This window comes from Oculina patagonica, chromosome 8, assembly GCF_052425735.1.
Source record: "Oculina patagonica isolate OP01 chromosome 8, crgOcupat, whole genome shotgun sequence".
Classification (NCBI taxonomy): domain Eukaryota; kingdom Metazoa; phylum Cnidaria; class Anthozoa; order Scleractinia; family Oculinidae; genus Oculina; species Oculina patagonica.
In genome coordinates, this window is record NC_135765.1 from 16,876,686 (window position 1) to 16,887,883 (window position 11,198).

General features: G+C 36.9%; 1 protein-coding gene across 4 annotated transcripts; it reads right to left on the reverse strand.

Moving 5' to 3' along the window:
• On the reverse strand, positions 1 to 9,547 carry LOC144662851 (uncharacterized). 4 transcript variants are annotated; one of them, XM_078523805.1, is made up of 4 exons: positions 9,055 to 9,547; positions 4,790 to 4,946; positions 3,226 to 3,298; positions 1 to 579 (listed from the first exon to the last, which is right to left on the reverse strand). In XM_078523805.1, exons 1-4 carry the CDS (start codon positions 9,069 to 9,071, stop codon positions 527 to 529), a joined length of 300 nt encoding a protein of 99 aa, XP_078379931.1. In that variant the 5' UTR covers positions 9,072 to 9,547; the 3' UTR covers positions 1 to 526. The 4 variants fall into 4 exon arrangements, 2 of the variants coding, with proteins under 2 accessions (XP_078379931.1, XP_078379930.1); XM_078523804.1 differs by having other exon boundaries at positions 3,216 to 3,298; XR_013572530.1 differs by lacking the exons at positions 1 to 579; positions 3,226 to 3,298; positions 4,790 to 4,946 and adding exons at positions 5,025 to 5,132; positions 5,794 to 5,859.
• Positions 9,548 to 11,198: the final 1,651 nt, after the last annotated feature.

Here is an 11,198-nt window from a genome sequence, read left to right on the forward strand (position 1 = left end):
TACAATCATTGCTTTTCATTGTAATCACCAGCTGTGAGTACAGTTCATTGAGATTTTTCATTTTAAATAAATAAAAAGTGTATTTCATTATGTAAGTCGAGTGACGTTTGGGCCGTGACATTGTTAGACAAATCACATGGCTCTAGTTAACTTCAAGTGAGTTGCAGAATTTACAAACTGAAGACTTTTATCCCTGAAACAGAAGTACGGGATTGCGTATAGTTTGTGTGTCGATTAAGAACATTTTTATTTTAAAGCAGAAGGCAAATGGACTGAAGCAAGAAGTGTAATTCCTCTACAGATGTGAAGTATTAATAACTACACGGCAGTTTGTTCTTTGGCTTTTTGTTTACTTTGTTTTATATTTTAGTTGCTTCGCGAGTGTGATGCATTACTCTGTAGAGGTGAAACGTCAGATCAGCTGATAAAGTTGAGTCAGAATCCATGGGTTTTGTTTGAACTATAATCCTCCTTGATAATTGTGAGATGGTTCTTTCTTGTGGATCCATTTCGTTAGTTGTTGCCTTTAATTCTTGTGTACTTGACTTGTTGTGAACCATGTATTTTCTTGCTCTGCAACTGAATAAAATGAGAGAAAGATCCTTTTAAGTTTTAGAACGAAGATAAGAAGATAAGTTGAGTTTGTAGGAGGCTAGTAAATTTCTTTAAGATGAAACCGGCTGACATTTAATATTTTGGTTATCAAGGACTGGATAGCAAATTGATTTTGTTAACAATAGTTAAGTGTCTGAGAATTATGTTGGAGATATAGAGACCTAGAGTTAAGGAATGGAATGGTGTTGTTGAAGGATAACTGCGTTAGAGTATTCCAAATATGTGAGGCAGCGGGGTATGCGAGGCGAGGCAGTGAGGCATGGGAGGCGTGTAATCCCAATAAAAGGTACAGTAAAATAGAGTAAAAAAGGGGACCAACACAAAAATCAAAAATCAAATAAAATGCGCAACAAAGCACCTGTCCATATATGTGTCCGATAAAAGAGTGTGTACTGTAAAGCAACATTTACTGTCATCTACCATACGGGGGGAGGGGGCTTATTACCCGGATGTTTTTTTGTTTCCATGTAGATGAGCTTATAACTAGACACGATTATAAGCAGGAGCACTTATAACCCTGATTTTTCGGTATGCGTTGATACTGTTGCATACACTGGTGCATCTAATATTAAGTTCCCAAGAAATTGTCAATTTACCACAAAGCTTCCCATACCTTTCACATCCTGATTGATATGCACGTAGCCACTAGTACTATCATCAGGTTACGGTATTTATTCGAATAAGCGCGGCGCTGTTTATTATATTTTTTTGCGCCTCAAATGCAGCGCTTATTGGATCGCGAGTGTGGCGCTTATTAAAAAATTGGATGCGCTATCTGTGGTGGTGGCACCATTCGTCTACTCCCGGCACTTCCACAAAATGCCACTAAAATTGTAAGTAAGGCCTTCACAACGGAACTATGTATTGCAAGAATTCTGAATAGAGACCTTAAGGTAATTCCCTTGAAATAGAACTGCTCATAGATTTCCAACCAAACTTTGCCAGTTGGTTGTTTACCTTTAGGGAAGTTAAATTTTGAAATAAATCAAAGATCTCTTCGAGATATCGACTTTTTTGCATGAAGTTAGTATGAGTAGAAGGTTTATCCTGGGCATTGTTGTTCGAACATATCATGGAAGAATGCAAACGTCTTTCAGTTCAAGAATTTTTTTTTATTTTCGCGGAGGAAATGCTGTATTTGTCAGTCGCGACGGCTGGGCACTTTGCAACTTTGGCTTGGTTAAAAATGGTAAACTGACGTTTGCCTTTAATCGAAATAGCCTTTGGGGATATACAAACAAGAGGAATACTTTTCCTCTTGTTTGTTGCCAGTTATGTGACATAACTGGCAACACGTGAACAAAAGCAGATTTTAGCGAACAGATGAAATGCTTCCACACACAACAAGAAAAATTTTGTTCGAAACAACACAGTGTGCTGTCCCCCTCCCCTCCATGGGTGGCCCCCATAGTAACAAAAATATCAATAACTTCGAGTCCAAATCAACATAACTTGATCTATTTATCATGCTGGAAAACACGGTGCAAAAATGTATTTTCCTTGGCGTTTACTGTCTTTTTATACCACAGCTTTGTGCATAACTTAATTCAAATTGCAGATTTTAGGAATGAGAAACTCCGTTAGCCTATAGCCTTCTCAGTCAGCAATCACTACCAAAGAGCTTTATCAATTTCAAGTCTGAAGCGGCTTAACATAAGATTCCAAACAAACCTACAACAAAAATCGCACTTGACATTAGCTTCATACATGTACCTGAAACTTTTCGATATTACTCTGATGCTCTACCATTATCAAAATTATCAAGGCATGCAAAATTATCAATGTTGGTTCAGTGGTATCTAAAAGCATCATACAGCACTGCATTGGTAAGACCAGGTTCCAACTTTAAATCCCATCTCGAGCCTAATCCTTTTAGCTTACTATTTTAAAAGGCTAACTTTATAGAATTACTGCAAGTACCCACCATTACTTATACAAATTTATCGATATAATGTTCGCTAAGACATAATTTTTTTTTAAAAAAAGTTAAAAGGCTATAATATGTACAAATAAAAACCGAACGTTTTTTTTACTATAACGTCTGTTTTCCACTTTTCTATGTTAAAAGAATTTTTTGTAACATTATTATTAATCATTAAGTGAGAAAAAAAGATACAAAATCAAAAATTCTTTATTTTATTGTTGTAGAAGTTGGACCACATCATCCCCGATGTTTGTTATTGATAATTCATGATTTAGACAAAAAAATCCCTTCTATTACCCCACCAGAGACAACAGGAAACCAAGTGATCTTTGGGAATGGGAAAGGGACACTGTGCATCTCTAGTTCTCAAAGGGCCAATTACTTTAGAACGTACCCTTCAACGGAGTTTACACCCCACCTTTCCCACCCCTACACATGGTCTAACAAAGAATTTAAAAAATCGTTATCGCTTTTTGCTTCAAGTTGATCATCATATTGTTTCCAGCAGTTAAAAATATTGGCATCTGACGCCCTATTTTTTTTCTATCAGAAAATAATATTTTGCTTAACTGAAGAAAAATGATCCATAACTCCCTCACAGAAAGAATTTTTCCTAAGACCACCCCCCCACCCCCAACCTGAGGGAACCCTCCGGAAATCCAATTTAGCTTCATACCTTTCCTTACCGTTTTGGCCTTTGAGACCCCTCCCATCACCAGGAATTCCCAATCCCTTCTGTGGAGGAAGTATTGACATTTTCTGTAAACACAATTAAGAAATAAATTATAACATAAAACAGCCTTGCAATTAAATTCGGCACATGTGACCGCGCAAAAATGCAACAGTTCACGCTGATATACTGCTAAATAATAGAGTGAGTAAAGCACTTTCTCTATGCAACATTTTGGTGTATTAGTTTAGTTCCACACTTCTAGTGGCAGTGAAAAAGCCAAACAATATTGGTTACTGTAATGATTCGATTAAGCGCCCTCCTTCCAATAAGCGCCCCCTTCCGAATAAGCGCCCCCCTTCGAATGTGTTTTTGTCAATAAGCGCCCCTATTCCAATAAGAGCCTCTATTCTAATAAGTGCCCCATTGTTATGAGCCTCTATTCTAATAACCCCCCCCCCCCCTATTGTGGATAACCACCCCTATTGAAGTCATCGATGCATTCTCCTTCCCAAAAGGATTGCGGCCTCTGGGGACGAAAATGTCATCAATGTCGAATAGATAAACTCACGAACATTCACCGGACCGAACATGTATATATTTACTGCTAAAATAAACAACTCTTTTAAAAGTAACTGAACTTTCAACAATTTGTTACTGACAGTTTCTGTTATTGTTAGTTATTTCAATATATATTTAAGTTTTGTTTTGAACGTTTGGTTTTTTTCTCAAAAAATTAAATAACTGCCGTGTCTCAATAAGCGCCCTTCCATGAGGTGCCAAAAGTAAATAAGCCCCCCGGGTGCTAAATCGAATCATTTCGGAAATACTATTAGCTGTGCACTTATGAGTTATGCAGGTGCACTGACATGAAAAGTGTATGCCAAAGCATCAACCAATTCATATCTAACCATAAAGTACTGCCGTCAATCTGTAGAAATTGTCCAACAGTTCATCGGCTTATTTGAACATAATTTACATAATATGGAAAATCTGCCATATAAATGCATTTATTAATCATTATTAGCTGTTTTGTTGTTATCTGCTCACTCACAAGAATTGTGATAGCTGTGATTTGCATACTGTAGTGAAGCAAGTAATTAACTAAGACACCTTTCAATACTAGCAGAGAGGCTAATTTCTGTATTCTGAAGCTTGAATATAAAGTTTATAAATCATTTTAATGATTTATTATCTTGATATTCAATAATTAAAATTTTTAATGACCTTGACAATTGTAGTTAACACACCACAAGGTCAAATTATTTAAACAGCAAAGACACAGAAGCACCATTTATCCCATTGACCTCAATAAAAAAAATAAAATTCAGTATAATTATTTATAAGGTGGTCAAGGCATGTCATTATCAACTTCACTGGTTTTGATCAGACGGACTAACTAATGGTGAACTTCACTTCCATTTCATCTCTACCTTCAGGATATCACCTCCATATGATTGACAGAAGAAGATATATCATGTTAATTAATAAGTGTTGGATACATGAAAAAGTTAAAAAACTTGTATTGAAAATAATTAACTGGTTAGTAACAGCATACAATAACTGCTAGTAACACTTACCTGTTCCTGCCTCCTCCTCTGGCGCCTCGATTTTCTTTCTCCGACAAAACGAGAACAAGAGAGGCATCTGGGTACGAGGCCGTACCTGTCCTCCATTTTAAATAACGTTCCGGATAACAACTTTTCCATGGGTATCATGTGGAGCAACATGCCTGTGCTGTAAAGCCAAAATCTCTGTAAGCCATTGCCAACCCATCGCCTTTATCTTCACATAAAAAGCAACCTTTTTCTCCCTTCATGTGAGCTATGTAATACAGCCTTTCCAGATTTAGGTATGCAGATGATAGCAGCAGTGTTCCTTGCACCACTTTGTTCCCATCAGTTGTTGAAACTATTATAACTCCTTAAATAAACAAAAACAAAATTGAGTTATTGAAAAAACTTTTCAGTAATTTTACTTAATCAAAAAACAATAATAATGGGCCAAGTCCATTACCACCACCCCATAAATACAATCACCTACCTATAAAAATTATAAAGCCCCTTCAAGTTGACCTGAGCAAATGCTCAGTACCAGTCATTTTCTTGTTTAAAGAACACCCAGCTTTATATTGTCAACTTGTGGCTCATTGGTGGCCACATGAATGGAATTACAATGTATTTATGATGAATGAGATGACTACATTGAATATATCAAACTCAAATGACAACACTACAGTGTATTGATTCTGTTGTTATCTAAGACAGCTAATTAATATATCTTTTTTGCCTAATCATGTGGAATTACCACTTCAGATAATATGCATAGAGACCTAGAATTAGATGGGATTCCAGCTGAGATCCTGCCTAGAACTAGTTAGGATCCCAGGTGGGATCCCCCCTGGGATCAATGCACAGTTAAAATTCCATGTGGAATTAGCAGCAGGTATCTCGAGTGGGATCCCACCTGGAGTAATTAGCAGGATCCTAGGTGACACCCCACCCAGGTCATTTTAGAATCCTTTAGGCAGCATCCCACGTGGGATGAACATACAGCAACCCAAGAAGGACTCACACAATCTCACCTTGCATTTTTACGTGAGTTCACGTGTCAAATATTCTTTTTAAATTTTCACAAGTCCAAATAACACCTTTAAAAAAAACAAACAATTAAGTATAGTAAATATCTTGAAAGCACCACAATTGAGAAGGTAAGATAAAGAATTCATTTCCCAGCTACCAACAATGTTATCATCCCTTATCCAGGGCTGTCATTAAGGGCTGTAACCCGTAACACCTGTTACAGCTGATCATGAGCTCACTCAATGTTACAGGTAAACATTTTGATTGGTGTTACTTTACAAGTTGCATTCAGAATGAAATGCTACGGGTGATAACTTCAATGTTTGGCTGCATAAAAACTTAATGACAGTCCTGCAAGTTATCGTCATCCACCTTTACACTTGATTGGTATAAGTATTTTACAAAGGAGTTCCATGGTGGGAGAACATAAGAGGCAGGGGAGTCCCCCCACTCACTTTTCTCCTAGGTACCTGAGATTTTACTTTCTTTCTCTTGCATAACAAGTGAATGGCCTGCTAATGCCTGAGGGGAAGGGAGGAAAAAAATCACTGGTCACAGTGCATACAAACAAAACAACACTAAACAAGAAACCCACTAAATGCAGTGAATTTTTCCACACACGAGTACTATGTATACACATGAACACAACACCAAAAAACCTTGCTGTAGTGATCTACAATTTACAGTTCTGTGATACCCATATTTTGAACGACGACTTCCACCGGGTTAGTAAAGACAGTCTATTTTAAGGGGTCATACAGCAGGTCGTCACAAAAGTGCGAGGCAGCAAGATGTGCGATCCATTCTAGTATGATATCCTCTTTTATAAAATGCAAGCTTGCGGCATTTATGGAAATCGGCTAAGGTGGTTAGTTAGCTACCTGGATAATCGCAAACAATTTGTTGAACTAAATGGGGTAAAATCCCAATTAAACCTTGTATCACATGGAGTCCCACAAGGGTCCTTACTAGGTCCACGGCTTTTTTCAATCTACGTAAATGACTTTGCAGAGAGCATTTCAAATGGAGAACTGCACCTTTACGCTGACGACACAACAGTTTTTGTTATCGGAAACTCAGTAGATCAAGTCATTCAACTACTTAACATCCTACTTAAAGAAATCGTTCACTGGTGCAGTATGAACAAGCTTACAATACATACAGGGAAATGCGAGACCATGATTATTACCAGAAAGAAATTCATTGGTCCTCTTCAGCAAGTGAGGTGTGGAAATCTCACACTTGACTTCATTGATGTTGCTAAATCACTAGGTGTATTAATTGATAATAGACTCACCTGGGATAGTCATATTAAGAAGCTTTCGAAATCCTTTTCCGCCCAACTTAAGATGCTAAAAAGGATGAAGTACCTCCCGGTAAACCAATTAGAGGATATTTATTTCAAAATGATTCTGCCAAATGTAACGTACTGCATATCAGTTTGGGGTAGTTGTTCACATGCCCTTTTTGATGAAATTGAAAACCTGCATATAAAAGCTGCTCGGCAGATACATGATGTTCCCACCACCTATGATGATCACCAAGTTCTAAAACGTGTTAAATGGCATAACCTGGCCTATATGTATAAGAAGAAGGTGGCACTAGAAATGTTTAAAGTGGTAACTATGGAACACAGACTATCTTCTTACTTTGAGGTTACCAAATCAAGCAGGAGGGGAAATTCGCTTAGAATGAGACAAATGAACACTGAATTTTGCAAACAATCTTTAATTTTTAGAGGGCCAGTAGTCTGGAACAGTCTAAATGAAAATATCAGAAAACCTGTAAATATAAATCAATTTAAAGCTGCCATAAAGAAATGTAAAGCGATAGACAATGTAAGTTTTATTAAAGGAACATGTACTAACAATAATAAAAACTTAGAAGATTTTGTGTATTTTTAAACTCTATATTATATTTTTAATTTTATTATGCATGTGTATTTGTATTCTAGGTAATTTTTAAATAATCATGTTATGTATATTTTTAGTAATGTCATGAAATTTTAAAAGAATATAAAGAATCTGTATAAGTTATTTTCTATTTTTTATCTGTAATTAAGTTTTAAAGGTCCACATCAGCCCTAGGCTGCCATCTTTATAGACCTTTGTTTTCAAATAAAGTATGTATGTATGTATGTATGTATGTAAGCCAGCTAAATAGCAGATCAGTTAGCTTAAATATAGCACTCCGATTTAAACCTTTTCATTTGGAGTAGGGATTTTTGCCTCATATACCTCGCTGCCATGCCTCACACGCCTTGCTGCTTGCACATGAGGGCCTGTTTACATATAGTTCCAGAATGACTTATATTTCGGAACAAGTTCACAATGAAGTTCGTTGACTGCATACATTCCACATGACATAATCGACCAGCTCAACCAAAGTCGTTTTCACGTGCGTAGTTTTCACTCAAGATCAAAACAAGATGGCGCATGTTTTGCGCAAACATGTTATTTTTAATGCTCATGATGGCTATATCTGCAATTTTAACAAGCAATTTGACCATAGGGCTGCTTCTTCGGGCTAAACAGTAAACGCTATAATTTACATTTTTTTGCTCTGAGTTCAAACTGTGACCTCTGTATGTGGTTTCACAAGATGCGGTTTCATCTCGGAATCAAATTCATTTAAAAACCGGAATGAACTCATTCGAGAATGACTTGACTTTTGTCTTGGTATCATGTAAACAGATAGAGTGAATATCGGGATGGGATTAACTTGTTCCGGAATGAGTCATTCATTAATCATGTTAACACTGGCCCTAAAACTCTCACACAGCAGCAAACCGCCAGGTTTTTTTTCTTTTTAAAGAACAAATTGCTTGTATCGGTGTATGACCAATATATATATATATTCAATAGTAACAATTAGCAGTAACAATTAACCCTCTTTATCTTTATATCACCTTCAGTGTAGCCAAAATAACTTTGCCTCCAAAAAGCGAACAAAGGGTAAAAGAAATATGTTAAGCTAATATTTCAGTAATTTTCTGGCCAAACAAAACCAGATCTAGCAAACACAGCCAAAAACGTAAACCACGCATTTCTTCCAAAAATATACATAATGCAATGCCGATAAAATGCTCTTAAAGAACCAAAAACAATAACCCGACGACCATTGCTTTGAGTATTCTTACTTCACTAAACAGTTCAAGTTTTTTTAATCGGATCGCCGGTCCAAAATCAAAGCGAAAGCTGGCAATAAAGGTCAATAAACATAGGAACGCGCAAACTACATTCTATTATAAACACATGTCATACCTGAACTCGTCTCTCATCACCGTCTGCCTTCAGTGCACAGCCTAATTCAACCTCCTCTCACAAGAAATTCTTCCTGTCATCCTTACAAAATTCCTTTTCGGTTCATTTGGATTCCAAACGCACATTCAGGCTGCGACTCGCCATTCTCGTCCCCAGAGTCCACGATCCCTCTAGTCTCCACCGGTCAAATATGTCCGCTATTATTCAAAATGGCGTTTTTGGCACAACTTTTTCAATCTTTTCGTCCCGAAAACTTCGCATTTATCTGCTTCCTCCCCTGTCATCCAACTCATTCCTAGCGTTCCTCCTAAATCTACACAACATAACATGACGTCTCTCCTTTTCCTTCAAAATATACGCCAACAACAAAACCTCATTAACGAAACAGCAGGGAGAATGAGGTATAAATTGTATAATGAGCTACCGAATCTATGAACTGGACTAACCGCCCAGTTAATAAACAAATTACAGCGTAGAAAGTGCTTTGTACGGATTTTTATTCACTCGTTGCAAAACTTTGGAAAACTCACTCGTTCGCTACGCTCACTCGTTCGTTTCCCAAAATTTTGCAACTCGTGAATATATATAGACAGGAGCCATAATCGGGGACGGAGACCGTAAGCGCGTGCCATTTCAGTATTGGGGGGTGTCCCCATGATATGGAACATTTGTGCTATTTTTAGCACAAATTGCGCCATCGCGTGTGGTACGCGCGCGTACTGCTGCGAGGATTTTTGCGAGGACGTCGCGCGGAGAAAAACAAACAAAATGGCGTCCAAAATTACCTCTTCAAGTGAAGCAGATATTGGATTTTTTTCATCTGTTTCTACTCCTCAGTTACATCAATCCTTCCTTGAGCACTTCCTTGAAAGTGATCATGAAAGTGAGGGTGATTCTAGTGGTTCGAATGTCTGCAGTAGCATTGTTTCCCGACAAATTCAGTCGGAGATGTCGTATACGAGGAGGCGCAAGACAATTTACTTACTCGTTTTAGAGGGCAGCCGACAAGGAGACGCAAAGCATAAAGATCGACAGGGGCAAATAGAGACCATATTTTTGCCGAAATACGACTGTATACATCATGTCGTTCTTTCTTCGATGCTTTTATATGTTGTACAGCAGCCTCGCAAGTTTATAGCTAGGACTTTGATACTGAGTAATGGAGTAGCTTAGGAATATCTTTACATGTTTCTTAAATGTTTTGCCCCATCCAAGTTCCTTATCTGACTGATTTTGCTCCGAATGTATTTTAACAATGCAGCAATAACTTTTCATCTGGTCATATATGTACTTACTTTGTTAGATAACATGGAATAATTAAAAACAATTTCTTAAAAGCTCATGCAGTATATATATTTTGGCCATGTTTTCGAAAGCAGGGAGCATTCAACTATTGCTATTAATGTTAATTTTTTTTACTCAGGGATGACAAATTTTAAAGATTAAATTGCAATCAGTGAGCCAAAAAAATAAACTGAAGTCACAGGAGAAAAACAAATTCCTCTCTCTCAGGGAAAACTGTGTATTGAAAATTCAAAATTGTACATTACAGTATCAAATTTCTTGGACTACAGAAATTGAGTGCAGTCTGGTTATGCAACTATTACAACTATTATGGTTGTTAAACTGGAATTCAACTTCCCATACCATTTAATTAGCCTTGTGTTTTATCTTGGGTACTGTTAAAATGGCCTCTTAAATTGTTAAATGTCCTGCTTGTAGGGATAGGACTGATAATAATAACAAAACAGAAGTAAAACAAAGAAACAAAAAAGCACTATATAGGGTCAGGTCAAACTAACCTGCGGTTTAAAGCACTAAAAGATGAGCATCTGTTATATTATTGACATTATTACTGAAACATCTAAAAATGCATCATTATATTAGCATCATGAAATACAAGACTAACTGTATGTTGAATGAAATGAAGGCAAAGTGCTTATATTCCGTTCAAAAGAGGAATATATATACATCCAAAGTGAAGCTCAGATTCGTCACACTTAACCGACTCAGTTCCTAATGCCACTCAAACAGTGTTGTTATAGCTATTCTACCAGAAAGATTATACAAGCTAAAAAGTTTGAAGTTGTATAACCTTTTTACCTTTCACTTTTACTTTTGTTATAAACAACAAAAACTGGATG